The sequence below is a fragment of the Saccostrea echinata genome, unplaced genomic scaffold (genome assembly GCF_033153115.1).
Source record: "Saccostrea echinata isolate AGI-Se365-2 ecotype Australia unplaced genomic scaffold, CSIRO_AGI_Sech_v1 ptg000049l, whole genome shotgun sequence".
Taxonomy (NCBI): domain Eukaryota; kingdom Metazoa; phylum Mollusca; class Bivalvia; order Ostreida; family Ostreidae; genus Saccostrea; species Saccostrea echinata.
Window position 1 is genome coordinate 2,940,171 of NW_026889798.1, and position 17,799 is coordinate 2,957,969.

The 17,799-nt window shown below is 34.5% G+C and overlaps 1 protein-coding gene across 1 annotated transcript; it reads right to left on the bottom strand.

The window, feature by feature from the left end:
* Positions 1 to 613: 613 nt before the first annotated feature.
* On the bottom strand, positions 614 to 4,747 carry LOC133203279 (uncharacterized HIT-like protein Synpcc7942_1390). The gene is made up of 5 exons (XM_061339098.1): positions 4,573 to 4,747; positions 3,987 to 4,124; positions 3,265 to 3,369; positions 972 to 1,044; positions 614 to 755 (listed from the first exon to the last, which is right to left on the bottom strand). Exons 1-5 carry the CDS (start codon positions 4,738 to 4,740, stop codon positions 664 to 666), a joined length of 576 nt encoding a protein of 191 aa, XP_061195082.1. The 5' UTR covers positions 4,741 to 4,747; the 3' UTR covers positions 614 to 663.
* Positions 4,748 to 17,799: the final 13,052 nt, after the last annotated feature.

Here is a 17,799-nt window from a genome sequence, read left to right on the forward strand (position 1 = left end):
CTAACTTCAAATCAATGAACTATATTCCAATAATTTCCAGTTGTTTGAATAATTACATGTATCTTTTCTCTGACGTCATTTTAGCTACATGTATATTAAAACATATTTCCAACTTTTTTTCCATTTGAATGACCGATGTCGCTTTTTCTATCAATTTACCTGTGGGAGGAGTTGCGGATAAGAAAAAGGAACCCCTAATTGGTAGGCACATGCGGAAGGAAAGACGGAAACACCCCCCTGCTTTTCATAAGAATGGGAATTATAGCTTTCCTTATTTCTACTGTATGTTTTTTTTTTTTAATTTGAAGAATGGTCTAAAGTTTTTTTGTCATTTTTTTCACCTGAACCGTTCATGTTCAACATTTTATCAAGACTTGAAATACCAGTGAAAAATCAGAATTGTTATTGTTTTCTATTTAACAATAATAATAAAATCTCCAAATTTCAATTTGACTAGGATATGCATGTTTCACCTGATACATGTATGTATTACCAGTAATGTTTTAATTACTGTTTCAATGGAAATCTCTCAATTACTTTATGAATCCTCTGAATATAAATAATAAAATTATTCCTCTATGAATTTGATATACATGAGATAAAAGATATATAATTCAATATCTATATATTTTATTAATCTCTATGTCTCCACACTCAAAGATATCATCCAGGTGGCCAGGTCATCTGTCTGCCTCCCATTACATGTATGTGTAGATGATGTACTGACTGGGCCCCATCTGGTCCATCATTAATTACTGACGAAAAAACAGAAATCAATAAATTATGAGAAAGAAACTAAATGGATGATATAGACAGATATTTTGAGCAGAAACTATGGAATTGAATAAACACTTTGTGTATTCCTATGTTGTCAATGTTGAGATGAAATTTTAATGCATTAACTATCTGTATACATGTTTCAACTCAGGATATGTATGCCAAATGTAATATTTGTACATATTTTACTTTACCTAGTCTATATCCATTTGATAGATTCTCTTGCTCTGCAACTTGTTTAGCAGTCAGTAAAAGATGTCCTAAAAGCTGAAAGAAGAAATTTCACTTACTCAAAATATTATACATATTATAATATATCAACATTTTATTCCACCTAATTTTCACTAATTCTTAATTATCTCCCCTTAAAAGTGGGCGTGGCCCTACATTTGAACGAACTTGAATCCTCTTCACCCAAAGATGCTTTGTGGCAAGTTTGATTTAATTTGGCCCAGTGGTTAGTTCTGGGGCCCGTTTTACAAAAAAACTTATGTCAGAGACCAAAATTGAATTCTGCTTATAACTTTCTAATTTACATTAAATTGAAAATGGTTTTAATCTTTTTAAAAGTAATGTAGAAAGATACTTTTAAGCTAGCAATTTTAAACAGAATAATTGATTTTGCAAAATTTTACAAACAACTTAAGTTTTTGGTCTCAGGTCTTTTGTAAAACAGGCCCCTGGAGGTGAACATGTAAAGAATTATCTGCCATGAGTGCTAATTTAATATTATTACCACTGGTAATAAGCCAGGAACAGGCCTTAACTCTTAACTTCATAACTAGTCACTGAAGCATTTGTTAAATGTAGGTCAGATGCAGCATAAGGAGCTTGCATCATACTACAAGTAAAATTTCAGTGGATGTACATGTACCATACATGTATCTGCACAATCATAAGGCTTATTTAACTCGTAAGATAATCCAGAAACTGATATCCATGTTGAGCCAAACCTTGAGAAGACAGATATACAGACAGACAAACATACAAGGTGAATAAGGTACACCTTTACTACTTTATAATAATAAAACAAGAGGACCATGGGCCGCATCGCTCACCTGAGCACTCTGGCTAGGAAATAAGCAGAAATAAGTTCAGTTTTAAAAAGTATAAATGCATAAGTGGCCCCGACCTACCCCTAAAAATGAGGGGGTATGATTTAAACAAACTTGAATTAACGCTAAGGATGCTTATACATTTCTTTGCCGAACTGTGGCTTTTTTCCTATAAGTTTGAACTTTCATTGTGGTCCCACCCTACCCAAGGGGGTCATGATTTGAACAAATCTGAATCTACACTACCTGAGGATGCTTCCATATAACTAATCATGGCTTTGCTGTTCTTGAGAAGAAGATTTAAAAAAAAAATCCTATGTATTCCTATAAATAGCTTTGCTAGATCATTGTGGCCCCACCCCAGGGGGTCATGATTTGAACAAACTGGAATCTATACTACCTGAGGATGCTTCCAAAAAGATAATGGCAAATCAAGGCTTTGCTGTTCATGAAGAGATTTTTCCTATATATCCTATGTAAAACATTGCTCGTCCATTGTGGCCCCACACTACCCCCGGGGGTCATGATTTGAATAACATGGAATCTACACTACCTGAGAATGCTACCATATAAATATGACCAATCATAGCTTTGTTGTTCTTGACAACGTGATTTTTCAAGATTTTTCTTATATACCTGGGGGGTATTCCTATGTACAACTTTGTTCTTACATTGTGGCCCCACCCTACCCCTGGAGGTCATGATTTGAACAAACTGGAATCTTCACTACCTAAGGATGCTACGGTAACCACATAAATATGACCAATCATGTCTTTGATGTTCTTGAGAAGATTTTTTTTTAAAAATTCCTATGTATTACTATGCATAACTTTGCTCCCCCATTGTGGCCCTAACCCACACTCAGGGGTCATGATTTGAACAAATCTGAATCTACACTACCTGAGGATGCTACCATATAAATATGACCAATCATGGCATTGCTGTTCTTGAGAAGAAGACTTTTAAAGATTTTTCCTATATATTCCTATGTAAAACTTTGCTTGTCAATTGTGGCCCCACCCTTACTTCGGGGATCATGATTTGAACAAAATTGAATTTACACTACCTGATGATGATTCCACATAAGTTTCATCTTTCCTGGCCTAGTGGTTCCTGAAAGTAGATTTTTAAAAGATGCCATTAATTTTTCACTAATTTCTAATTATCCCCCCTTGAAAGAGGGCATGACCCTTCATTTAAACAAACTTGAATCCCTTCCACCCAAGGATACTCTGTGCCAAGTTTGGTTGAAATTGGCCTGGTGGTTCTGGAGAAGAAGATGAAATTGTGAAAAGTTTACAACAACAATGACAGACAACGGACAAATTTCGATCAGAAAAGCTCACTTGAGCCTTCGGCTCAGGTGAGCTAATAATACATACTGATGAACATATTGTAAAATTTCACAAGTGCAAACTATGAGTTATCTAACCTCTTTATTCTGTACAACTACATCACTGATTCCTGGTATTGGGGACTTTGGAATCACTAAAAAGTGCACAGGGGCTTGTGGTGAAACATCTTGGAAAGCCAGACACTAAAAATAGAATTACAGAAATAAGCAGAACATAAAACAATCAAAGAAATCAAATTATCATGTGATGATCATCTTTATCAATTCAATAAAATAAATCTACTTATGCTACAAAGTACAATAACATGCTTCAGATAAACTGTATCTTGGACATTCATGGTTACATGTACCATGATGGTTACAGATTCTTTGGTTTCTGTCTGTCTTGAACTATTTTTTTTCCTTCTAATGTTACAAATCTCTGCAATCATGCAATCAAAGATTCTACTTTCATGTAACTTTTTTTTAAAACTACCTTTTCCTAAAATACAATTTCAAAATGGAGTAGTACAATCTCTATTACTGATAACATTGATAACTACAAATGAACCTTAGATTTTAGTTTTAGTGACTGCAGCAACCTCTTAAAGCAAAGCCTGAGCAAAGATAAATTTTGGACTGTTGGACAGGGATCTAATTGATTTTTTTCTGCAGTAACCCAAAGTCAAGAAGAAAATTTAACAAACTATACAGTCAGACAGACTGACAGAATTTCATCAGAAAAGCTCACTTGACTGAGTTGAGTTTACAGTACGTGTTACTACAGCCAATATATATGTATGGCAAAAAGCTTAACAAACCAGTTCATCTTCATATATGATATCTGCTGGGATTGACTTATCGACAATCTTGGAGAAAATGGTTGGTTCCCTCGTCCTCTTTGCCCCTTGGGCCTTTTTAACCTCATCAGATAAGAGAGGTCTACTTGTTGTATAATTCTGTTGACAAAAAGAAGAGATTATATTTAGTTGTTATCATTGTGTTTTAGGCAAAAATAAATAAATGAATAAATAAAATAAAATATTTTTAGAATGTCAGTCATAAATGTACAGAGGTAGCAATTCAAAGATACATGTATCATAATTAAAGTTTAGTACCTTTAATTCACATGAGAAGAAAAATCAAGTTATCCACTAATCAGTTAAATCGAATTTACTAACTATAATTAAAAGATACAAATACTATATATAATTTTGCAAAATAACCGCAGGCACTTGTTTTGTATACGGGACACCCCTACTACATGTAAAATAAGTAGGGGTTCCCCGTTTACGAAACAATTGCCTGTGAAAATAACTCTAAAATCAAATAAATCTGGAGTTTATACACTTACAACTAGAACATTTTACAGTGGAACAAGTTCATATTTTTATCAATCATAATTACCTTTGACATATTTAATGTGTAACACTGTTGATTTCCTTGTACAGAATTTGTCAGATATTTTACAGGTGTAACCGATTTAAACTTGTAACTGTCACATCGGTCAAGCAACATTGGATGACATATTCGTGTTCCGAGCAGGTGACCAGAAATTTTTTTTAAACTGGCCATGATCTTAACGTCCAGTTTACGCAGATATCATATGGAATAAAAATAAAAATTGTAAACGGCAAACCGAAAGTACACACAAGAAGCAAATATTGGTATTCCGATCCCGATTGACGTGCAGCTTGACATGGTCTTCACCGTCTTGTAGGAAACACGGGAAAGACAGGGAACTATCTACTACAATAAAAACGATCAGTAGCCGTCTCATTTTTATCCAGACACGTGTGCTAAGGTAAGGATGACTCCATTCTGATGATTCACAATTCTTTTACAGTGTAAAGATATTGATCTAAAAATCTTGTATAGTGCAAATTTAAGCATGATTCTCCTTAGTATCAACACTATTTATTACTCATATAGTATGCAGTTATTTCATGTCTGATCAGTCAGTACACCAGAATATTTTTCCCTAGGTGCTGGGAACAGCTGAATGTGGCCAACGGCCTGTTTTTTAATGGATTGGACTGTGTATTTTCATGTCAAAGTTTGCAGGTTGATTGATCATTCAGAAAATCCTGCACTGGCCATTTTCTGATCTCTCTTCTCCCTTTTCTGCACTTTCACTTACAAAATGTGAAGCTTGTCATGCAAAGCACAATACTTGAACAAACTCATGTGCTTCAACGTCTAAGGAAATATATTTTCATGTTATAAGTCAATACATGACTTAACAAATTGGAGTGAAAAAATGCTATATAATGCCTTTGTGTATAAGGTTGACATTAATTAATGATTAGGCATTAAATTTGGTATTTAATTTTGTAGATAGCCAATGTCTCTTAAGGTACCTGAGACAAATGAAGCAGACAGAAGTCAGAAAAGGACAGCAAGTGATCTTATTAATAAAGAGGATAAAGATGCAAGCTCGGTAATAATAATGGGTTTGTCAGCTATTACTTTAGACAAAGACTTAAGTGAGTAACCTTAGACAAAGGCTTATGGAGGGCGTCTTTTTTCAAATTAATTTTTTTAAAATTTAACCAAATTTTCACAGATTCAAGAAGACATTACTAAGTGATTACTAAGTGATACGTGATAAAATTAAATTTGATCGATTTATTTTAGGAACAAGGTCAGGTGAAGGTCATTAGCTTTTTTCTATTCAAAGAGTGGTAGTTTTGTGTCTGTCTCTCCAGTGTTGAGTATGTGTAAACTTTTTGACATTTTGAACTTCTTCTTCATAACAGTTACACTGTAACCACTTGGACCTATTTCAACCAAACTTGCCACAAAGCATCCTGGGGTGAAGGGGATTCAGATTTGTTCAAATAAATAGCAACACTCTTTTTGAAGGGTAAAATATTTCGCAGCTGAACCTTTATAATATTAGCTCACTGAGGTTAAGATGAGGGTTTACTGTTGAAGTTTTTTCAAAGTCAGTCTTACTGGTGTCTGCCTGCTAACTAGAGCTAGTTAATCTCCAACAAATTCTCCACGGAGGTTTTCTGAATGAAGTGTGTCCAGCAACCTTTGTCATTTAACAATCTTCTCGAGAACAACTGGACCAGAAAAGATAAAGCTTGTAGATTGAATACATCTGTGTACCTGAGTGTGTACTTCTCACTTTAGTAAAATACCACAAAAGCAGACGTGATGTCTAGAGAGAATGCCATTTTTTTAGTTCACCTGAACCGAAGACTCAAGTGAGCTTTTCTGATCGAAATTTGTCTGTTGTCTGTCATCATTGTTGTTGTCTTTGTAAACTTTTCATATTTTCATCTTGAAGTTCTTCTGAAGAACCACTTAGCCAATTTTAACCAAACTTGCCACAAAGTATTCTTGGTTAAAGGGAATTCAAGTTTTTTTTTTTTTTCAAATAAATGGCCACATCTTCTTCCAAGAGGAAATAATTATAAATCGTGAAAATTAATGGCATCATTTAAAAATGTTCTTCTTAAGAACCACTGTGCTAGAAAATATAAAACTTATATGGCGTCATCCCTAGGCAATGTAGATTTAAATTTGTTCAAATTATGACCCCCGGGGGTAGGTTGGGACCACAATGGAGGATCAAAGTTTTACATAGGAATACAAAGGAAAAATCTTTAAAAACATCTTCATCTCAAGAACAGCAAAGCCATGATTAGTCATATTTATATGGAAGCATCCTCAGTAGTGTAGAATCAAGTTTGTTTAAATCATGACCCCTGGGGATAGGATGGGGCTACAAATGGGGATCAAAGTTTTACAGAGGAATACACAGGAAAAAATCTTTAAAATTGGTCTTCTCAAGAACAGCAAAGCCATGATCAGTTACTGTAGTATTGATATGGAAACATTCTCAGTAGTGTGCAATCAAGTTTGTTTAAATCATAATCCCCAGGGGTAGGTTTTGGCCACAATGGGTTATCAAAGTTTTGCATAGGAATACATAGGAAAAGTCTTTAAAAATCTTCTCAAGAACAGCAAAGCAATGATTAATCATAATAATATAGAAGCATTCTCAGGTAATGTAGATTCAAATTTGTAAAAAATCATAACCTCTCAAGAGTATAGAGGGGCCATAACTGTTACAGATCATACATGTATCTACAAAAAGGAATTGTATATTTCAATAAAAATTTTCTTCTTAAGAACGGAAAATGTGATTATTAGTCATATTAATTTGAATGGAAGCATCCTCAGGTAGTGTAGGTTCAAGTTTGTTCAAATCATACACCCCCCTCCCCCCCTCCCACTAATATTTAAACTTTTCAATTCTGAACCGATTTTTCCTTTTTCCTAGCAAAAGTGCTAAAGTGAGCGATGTGGCCCATGGGCTTCTTGTTTCTGATTGAGTTGGAACTACTGAACCGATATCTGCTTTTTCCTAGCAAAAGTGCTGAAGTGAGTGATGTGGCACATGGGCCTCTTGTTTCTGATTGAAGTGGAAAGTAAATTGTTATTCTCTTTATTTGAGCTTACTAAAAAAAATCTTTGCTTATGATTGTATGATATGCTGTAAAGGTTACTCTACTTTTGGTTGTGAATCCTGTTTAGCACCTCTAGCGGAAGGCAGCATTGGCTAAATCAAGTACATTGCTAGAGATTTTGCTACATACATGTGTATGTACTTACATAATATCAAGCACATTTAGAACATGCTTAATCAATTCAATCCTAGCTGTTTAAAATCACTTTCTGTCTCCCAAGGGTCTAAGGGGTATGGCAAAAACCACCAAAATGGATGCAGCCTTTAACATGTTTAAAAAATATAACAGTCAAACTGTTAGCATGAAATGTATATATCAAAGCATTAATTGTATGACTCCTGGTTCATGATTCAGGCTCCCCAGTTGGGTAACTTCCAGCAGACAAGCAAAGATAAACTGCATATATTCTAAAATGATTATAAAGACCTCATCAAATTGTAAAAAAAATTGTTTCTGGAATCCAGAATAAAGCCCTGTGTGTGGCCAAAGTGACAATAGGTTAAGCACGTTAAGAAACTGAATGCACGCAGGTTTTCACAAAGGAAAGGCATATATAATTTTTGCTGTAATCTTCAACATTTCCAAAAACAGGGTTATTTGGATGATCGTCATTGCCCACATGCCTGTTGCTCAGATATAAATTTCTAATGTGGATTTTTTGGTCACCTGACTTAAGTGACCTATTGCTATCCGTTTTCATCCGTCGGCGTGCGTTGTGCGCTGCGCATGTGAGTTAAGGCTAGGTATAGGCGTTTCTATGCAAATGAGCTAATAAAAACGCATAAAAGGTATATTTATTATTCGGAGAAAGTTTTGATTTATTTTCTTTTGCATGCTTAGTACCCACGATATCTTATAGCCAGTACACATTATGACGTCAATCTATGACGTCACTGATCTTACCTACTGGAGGTAATAAAACACATCAACAAAAAATCTTCGGCGCAAGGGATTACCCTATTTATTTTTACATAAAACTTGTATAACGCTAAAAAGAATATTGTATAGATTAATTAAACTGCTGCACAAATCCTAGGCATTTTTTCATCTTATCGGAATTTGAGAAAACATACCGGACTGTACATTTTTACCCTTATTCAACTTAAAACCTTATAAATAGGAATTATACAACTGAGCTGTTGATATTTGTGCAGCAATGCCAGCAAACTTTGGAATATTTTGCTTCTAAATATACCTTGTTTCTGTTCAATTAAATAGAGCATGCCCTTGCGCCGAAGCATTTTTTGTTGATATCCTTTATAATCTTGTGTAGTAAAGAACAATGACGTCATAATATGACGTCATAATGTGTACTGGCTATCTCATGTCTTGGGTACCAAGTATGTATTAGACAAGAAGTTTTTAGCTTTTTCTGTATAATTATAGATATAGATCTTTGACATTTTAATTACATTATTTGCATAGAAATGCCTATACCTAGCCTTAACTCACCAGCATGTGTGTTAACATTTGAACATTTTTAGCTTCTTCTCTGATACCGCTTAACTAATTTCAATCAAATTTGGCATATAGCATTTATGGGTAATGGGGAACAAAATTTTTGAATTTCATGGCCCCTGCCCCCCTGCAGAGGACTGAGGGGTGGAGCTAAAACCACCAAAAATAATGCAATTTTCCAAAATCTTCTTTACTCCTGGACATCAAGCAGTCAATCTGTTATCATGATTGTAATAAGCATAGAGCCCTCTACCAAAATTGTGAAATTCATGGCCCCAGATTAAGGGTTCTGGTGCTAGGGTGGGGCTATATAGATCATATAGTGAAAGAGCATTATTTCTTTGAAAATCTTCTCTGCTCCTTGGTATTAAATAAACTAACTAAGTACATAGTTATGAAGAGCAAGAGTGCCTCTTCCAAAATTGTGAAATTCATGGCCCCAGGGTCAGGAGTTCTGGTGTTAGGGCGGGGCTCTTTTGATTATATAGTGAAAATGCATTATTCTTTGAAAATCTTCTTCTCTGCTCCTGGGTATTAAATAAAGTAACTAAGAACATAGTTATGATGAGTCAGAGAGCCTCTTCCAAAATTGTGAATATCATGGCCGCTGGGTCAGGGGTTCTGGTGTTAGGGGAGGGCTCTATTGATTATTAGGTCACCTGAGTCACTCAGTGACCTATTGCTATCTGTTTTTGTCCGTCGTCGTGCTTCGTCCATCATGCGTTAACATTTAAACATTTTCAGCTTCTTCTCTGAAACCGCTCAACCAATTGCAACCAAATTTGGTGTATAGCATCTATGGGTAAAGGGGAACAAAAATTATGAATTTCATGGTCCCTGCCCCCCTGGAGCCTGAGGGTTGGGCTAAAACCACCAAAATAGATGCAACCTTTAAAAATCTTCTTTACTCCTAGACATCAAGCAGTCAAACTGTTGGCATGATTGTAATAAGCATTGAGCCCTCTAAGAAAATTTTGAAATTCATGGCCCCTGAGTTGGGGGTTCTGGTGTTAGGGCGGGGCTCTATTGTTTATATAGTGAAAATGCATTATATCTTTGAAAATTTTCTTCTCTGCTCCTGGGTATTAGATAAACTAAGTACATAGTTATGTTGAGCATAGCTACCTCTTCCAAAATTGTGAATATCATGGCCCCTGGGTCAGGGGTTCTGGTGTTAGGATGGGGCTCTATTAATTATATAGTGAAAATGCATTATATCTTTGAAAATTTTCTTCTCTGCTCCTGGGTATGAGATAATCTAACTAAGTACGTAGTTATAATAAGCATGACTGCCTCTTCCAAAATTGTGGATTTCATGACCCTGGGTCAGGGATTCTAGTGTTAGGGCGGGACTCTATTGATTATATAGTGAATATGCATTATATCTTTGAAAATCTTCTTCTCTACTTATGGGTATTAAATAGATTAACTAAGTACATAGTTATGATGAGCATAGGTGCCTCTTTCAAAATTGTGAATTTCATGGCCACTAGATCAATAGTTCTGGTGTTAGGGCGAGGCTCTATTGATTATAGAGTGAAAATGCGTTATTTCTTTGAAAAACTTCCTCTCTGCTTCTGGATATTAAATAAAGTAACTAAGAACATAGTTATGATGAGCATGACTGCCTCTTCCAAATTTGTGAATTTCAAGACCCCTGGGTCAGAGGTTCTGGCATTAGGGTGGGTCTCTATTGTTTATATAGTGAAAATGCATTATATCTTTGAAAATCTTCTTTTCTGCTCCTGAGTATGAAATAAACTAAGTACAATTTTATGATGAGCATGGCTGTCTTTACCAAAATTGGGAATTTCATGGCCCCTGGGTCAGGAGTTCTGATGAAGCGGGGGGGGGGGGGGGGGGGGCTCTATTGATTATATAGTGAAAATTCATAATTTCTTTCAAAATATTTTTTTTTCTACTCCTGGTTATAAAGCAAAGAAACAAGTGTATAGTTATGATGAGCAAGGATGCTTTTACAAATTTTTTCAAACTTGTGGTCCCAGGAGTTGTGTTGTTTCTTTTAAAAGGGGGGGGGGGTCTATTTGATTATATAGTGAAAATGTGTGAATTCTTTGAAAATCTTCAACAAATTGCATAGGTATAATAATGAGAGTACCTCTTCCACATTTGTAAATTTTCATGACCCAAGATCATGGGTTCTGGTGTTAGGGTAGGGCCGTGTTACATGTAAATAGTGAAAATGCATTATTTCGTCAAAAATCTCTTCTGGTCTTGGGCATATTGGAAGCAAACAGAGTAAAAGTTTTAATGAGCAAGGGTATTTTTACCAGAATTTTGAACATCTGGACCATTTAGTCAAGTGTTCTGGTCCTGGCCAGGGCTCTATTAATTTGTATTCTATTGTCAATGAGTGAAGTTATTTCCCTTTGCCATTCACTTTTGATAATTAATCACTGTAGCTAATGTATTTGAAAGGTTAATAGAATAAGAGAATTATTCAAGAACATTAATTGTATAATACAAAAAGTACTTTTATAGTTTTGATAATCAGGTAGACTTGGAAATAATAGATGAATAAAAATATAACAAAAATAACTTATCTTCTTAAATGTTCTTCAAAAGCCAAGTGAGGCCAATGTGAGAGGTAATAATATAGACATTTTATTATAAATCTGCATGGTAATAGTGATAAATGGGGGACAGATTAGAAAGATACTAGACCAATTATTTTGTTGATCATAATCGTAGTATTTTTCTTGCTATTAGGCAACAAAGCTTCATTTATCAGTTTATGGATCCTCTAAATTGTTGTACTCAGGTGACCGATAAGGCTCTTGGACCTCTTGTATTATGAAAATGCATTAATTCTTTGAAAATCTTTTTCTCTGCTCCTGGATATTTAATAAACAAATTAAGTACATAGTTATGATGAGCATGGTTGCCTTTTCCAAAATTGTGAATTTCATGGGCCCTAGATCAATAGTTCTGGTGTTAGGGCGAGGCTCTATTGATTATAGAGTGAAAATGCGTTATTCCTTTGAAAAACTTCTTCTCTGCTTCTGGATATTAAATAAACTAACTATGAACATAGTTATGATGAGCATGGCTGCCTTTTCAGAAATAGTGAATTTTATGGATCCTGGGTCAGGGGTTTAGGTGTTAGGGCAGGGCTCTATTGATTATATATTAAAATTGCATTAATTCTTTGAAAAAGTTTTCTTGGTCCAGGGTATTAAATAAAGTAATTAAGTACATAGTTATGATGAGCAAGAGTGCCTCATCCAAAATTATGAATTTCATGGCCCCAGGGTCGGGGGTCCTGGTGTTAGGGTGGGGCTCTATTGATTATGTAGTAAAAATGCATTAATTCTTTGAAAATCTTCTTCTCTGCTCTTGGGTATTAAATAAAGTAACTTAGTACATAGTTATGATGAGCAAGAGTGCCTCTTCCATAAAAGTGAATTTCATGGCCCCAGGGTCAGGCGGTTCTGGTGTTAGGGCAGGGCTCTATTGATTATATAGTGAAAATGCATTAATTCTTTGAAAATCTTCATCTCTGCTCCTGGATATTAAATAAAGTAACTAAGAACATAGTTATGATGAGCATGGCTGCCTTTTCAGAAATTGTGAATTTTATGACTTCTGGGTCAGGGGTTTAGGTGTTAGGGTGGGGCTCTATTGATTATATAGTAAAATTGCATTAATTCTTTGAAAATCTTCTTCTGTGCTCCTGGATATTAAATTAACTAAGTACAAGGTGACAATGAGTTATGATGAGCATGGTTGCCTTTTCCAAAATTGTGAATCTCATGGCCCCCCTGATCAAGAGTTCTGTTGTTAGGGTGGGGCTCTATTGATTATATAGGTAAAATGCATAAATTCTTTCAAAATCTTCTTCTCTGCTCGAGGGTACCATATTATTCAAACAAAGGAAGTGCATGGTTATGATAAAGAAGAATGACTCTTCCAAAAGTTTGAAATTCATGGCCCCTGGGTCAGGGGTTCTGGTGAAGGGGGGGGGGGGGGCTCTATTGATAATATAGTGAAAATGCACAATTTCTTTCAAAATGTTGTTTTCTACTACTGGTTATAAAGCAAAGAAACAAGTGTATAGTTATGATGAGCAAGGGTGCTTCTTCCAGAAAGTGAGTTCATGGCCCCTGGGTCAGATGTTCTGGTGTAAGGTTGGGGCTTTATTTATTTTATAATATAGTGAAGATGCATTTCTTTGAAAATCTTATATGCTTCTTGGCATAATTGAGACAAACAGAGTAGAAGTTTAAATATGCAAAAGTATTTTTACCAGAATTTTGGACACCTGGACCATTTAGTCAAGTGTTCTGGTCCTGGCCAGGGCTCTATTAACTTGTATTCTGCAGAGCAAAGTTATTCACTTTTGCCATTCACCTTTGATAATTAATCACTGTAAACATGTATTTGAAAGGTTAATAGAATACGAGAATTATGCAAGAATATTTATTGTAAGTATTTTCACGGTTTTAATGATCAGGTAGACTTGGAAATAATAGATGAATAAAAATGAGACAAAAATAACTCATCTTTTTAAATGTTCTTCAAAGGCCAAGAGAGGCCAATGTGAGAAGTAATAATATGGGGTTAAAAAATAGACAATTTGTTAAATAGTCTGCATGGTAATAGTGATAAATGGGGGACAGATAGATACTAGACTAATTATTTTTGATGCTAATCATACTATTTTTCTTGCTTTTGAGCAACGAAGCTTCATTTATCAGTTTATGGATCCTCTAAATTGTTGTATTGTAGTCAGGTGACCATTAAGGCCCTTGGGCTTCTTGTTTCTTTCTTAAAGGACATGGAACATGAAACACTGAGCTCCTGTAAGGCATCCATGCAGCGAAGAAAAAAACATGCACCATCAAGTTCATCAGAGTATAGTACTTGGAGTGAGGATGAAGATGAAGCAGATTCAAACTGCTTAAAGAGTCGACTTGCAAGTTATAATTCAGGAAACTTTTCAGCAAGCGAACTGACCTATAAAGATCTTTTGAACTTAAATATCACTTATGAAGATATGCCAGAACCTCTGGAAAAATTTATTGAAGAAGTGAAGGATGCTTTTAGAAATGAGAAAGGATTTACTCCTGATCCTGGCAAAATTACCAACATTCTCAAGAAACAACTTGAAAAACGTTTGACATTTTCATATGATATGAGAAAAATCGAAAAAGTGGTTAAAATTCAGCATAAATACAGAGAGACAGAGAACGTTAAAAAGGAGATTATGGAAAATATCGAAATGGCATGGAAAAAGATGGATGCACTTTTTGATTACAAGTAAGTTTTTTAAGGAAAAATCCTTAGGTAAACACAACGGAGGTACACTAAGAATGCATCACTTATTACGATAACATCCGAGAGAGTTTTGGCCTGATGTAATAATCTTTCTCGGGTGTTATCATAACAGCTAATATATTCTCTATGCACTTCTGTTGCGTTTACCTAAGGAATTTTTAATGCACCGACTGCAATGCTATTTAAGGAGAAATTATTGGATTCTTACGAGATGCAGAGTCAATCCAATAGCATGAACTAAGACAGAAATGTAAGTAAGGTTAAAATAAAATAAATACTTGTTTTTAAACCCAGAAAGACCAGTGGGGGTACAGCATAAACAAACGGGAGTGGCATACCTTTCTCTCTTATAATGTATAGTGGGGTATTTTTGTGTGGAACGATTATTTTGGGGTTTTCACGAATTTTTCCTATGGTGCATATGATGAATAAGTGCAATAAATATAATTTGTGAAAAAATGTCCAAAAATCCCCGGGGTTGAATATGGGGGGGGGGGGGGGGGGTTCCTGTCCACAAGGACCTATGTCATTTCAGTGAGGTGGGAGGCAATAATTCCTGACAAGCAATAATTTCATTTTGGCCTTAACAAATGATAGCAGATCCAAGTTCAAATCATGCACCCTAGGGATACAGTGGCTCCTATGTTACTGCTGACTAGTTATACAAACAATTTTTAGTAAATATTGTATGTAAAATCATTGAAGCAAGATTCTGTGTTAAAGAGCTGAGCTTTGTTAAGTGTCAGGACATATGAAGGTACAAGGTAAACTTTCAGTTTTTACTCTCCTTTTCATAATGTTAAGTAAGAGTGTGTTTCAGATTAGGATACACTTATAGGAATATAAGGCATGAATGTTTCAGTCAAAAGGAAAAATCCATTGGTAGAACTTTTAAATATAGTGCAACTACTCTATTAGATTTGATATAACCTAATAATAGATTGACATAACAAAAAATGGCTGATGGAGAAAAAACACAAGCAAATAAGGGGAATCAAATAATATTTCTGTTCTGTTACAATTTCACAGTGCCTTGAAACCTGCTACAGAGGAATTTCTTATAGAGTCTGTTACTTTGTTGAATGTAGCTGTGAGGGATTTTGCACAGGAAACTCTTGCATTGATGGAAATGGGAAAATTTCTAGAACCAAAGTATCCTTTAATAGAGAAGGAGAGGGGAAAAAGGAAAAGGAGAGGTGAAAGGTCAAGAGGAGGGCAAGAATGGTCACATGGTTGTTATGATGATACAAGGTGTGCACACACCACTGAAAACATATGCCTGCATTATGTTAGATCATTTGGAAAGATATTCTTTTTGAAAGAAGGGTAAGTATATAATGTTATATTTACATTTCCAAATATTTTTCCCTAAGATTCTTTTCAAATTACAAGACTGTTCATTTTCTCATGAACTACCATGGATAAGCAGGAATATCTCCATTGTTACGTCATAATACCGTACTTGACGTCAAAACTAAAGTGCAAACCATTTTGCTTTAAAAATGACAGTTGAATGGCGTAAATTGTGGAAAAAAATAATGTAAATATAAGAAATGAATTTAATTTTTGAAGATTCATGAGGTACATGAACTACAACGCTTCATGCCGGCATATTTATCATGAAACGGTAACGCGCTTCATGAAATATGCCTGCGTGAAGTGTCGTAGTTCATGTCCTCATGAATCTTCAAAAATTAAATTCATTTCTTAAATAACTGTTATTATGTAATTAACCCAACCTAGTGCATTTTTAAATATATTCAAACTGTAGTCTGTGGAGCAACAATACTTAATCAAATTTTTAAATGGAATATATGTGTGTAAGGCAAAAAGTCTTTGTAATGCAAATTCATATTTGTTCAATTTATGGCACTTAGGTATTGGGTGATGCTGGAATAGGTATTTACCATTTTACTTGGGAATGTAAAGGAAATTTTCAGAAAAAAAAAACAAAAAAGCATAGATGTTGGATTTTAAAAATATCAGATTTAACGCAATTTAAAGGTTTCTTACAGAATGATCAGTGGAGGTACTGTAGGGTAGCCTTCCCAATTTTGTAAAATTTGTGACAAAATTCTTCATCATTTGTACCAAAGAATTCCCAATTTTGTCACTATGTAATGATTTACATTGAAAATTGATATCCTCATCTAAGTTGTGTTTTTAAAATACTATTATAATTTTTTTCCTTTCAGATATTTACTTGAGAGGTACTTTACTTTTAAGAATCACACTGTGAGGAATACACCTGATCTAATGTATCATTACCATTGCGGAAAGAGTTTTGAAGAACTCTTGTTTATTATTATAGAGGTAAATTTTGTTGATATATGAATGTATTATAATTAATCAATCATGTTAAACTGCAGGCAGATGTTAAAGAACACTAAACTTGTTACAAAAGATCTCAGTTTTTATTATAAAGTTTAATATATCACAGTGATTTTATACGTTTTTTAACACCAGTCTTGGAATGTCATCAGAATAAATCTATATACAAAATTTGTCATATTAAACTCCAAATATTGCAGCATAAGTCCTAAAGGGTTGTAAAACTTGAATTAAAATCAAAAGAGCAAATAAGTCCAAAAGGTTCTAGAAAGCCAAAATATTGAAAAGAGAGGGGAAATTTACTTTCCAAAGTATGTTTTCCCAGCAAATTGGGTATCTATACATGGTCCTGGATATAAATTTATGTAAGTAATTTTTATTTACTGTCTATTGACCACCTTGTTACCTTCGCTTGTCAGTACATGTAGTTCTGTCTGTTGACAATGATCCCAAACATGGTAATGTCCTCCAATCAAGGTATATCTATTACTGATATTCATGAGTTCTGCAGTGACTTTTGAATCATGACAAGAGGTCTGGCTCTAAGGTTTTTTTTTGTTTTTTTTTTTTTTACTTTTTTCAGTTTTATTCTTCCTTAATAGTAGCAAAAGTAGCAATTTTGCATTTCCTTTCAAATTTCATTATGAAGTATCCAAGAATTTGATTGGGTTTTTTTTCTGACCAATCCCTTACAATATAACATTACAAGTTAGAGTTCCTTGTACCAATATTATATGCCAATCTATTTTAGCAGATAATAATTTTTCATAAAATTAAAGTCATTTCCAGTAATTGGGTCATTGTATTTGTTACACAATTAGATATCTTTCATGGTTTAATAAACTCACTAATAAGTTCACTATTATTAAGTAAAACTAGTATTAATTGTAACGGGGACCGTTACAGATGTTCCCCAAACGCTCCTCAACTTCCTTTTGGTGTTTTATTCCCTGTAAGCTTCATTAAATAAGGCAATCAAGTATATTGGTTTTTTTACGCATTACACGCGCGCGCATGGGCATGCATGTACAAAATTACCATGTCAACTTGTCTACACTTTTAA

Excerpts from the sequence above, each read along its gene's own strand:
- LOC133203279 (XM_061339098.1), bottom strand. The coding sequence starts at position 4,740 with ATGGCCAGTTTAAAAAAAATTTCTGGTCACCTGCTCGGAACACGAATA. Across the intron at positions 3,370-3,986 it reads TCATATATGAAGATGAACTG|TGTCTGGCTTTCCAAGATGT; the intron begins GTTTGTTAAGCT and ends TTCTATTTTTAG. Across the intron at positions 756-971 it reads ATCAAATGGATATAGACTAG|TAATTAATGATGGACCAGAT; the intron begins GTAAAGTAAAAT and ends TTTTTTCGTCAG.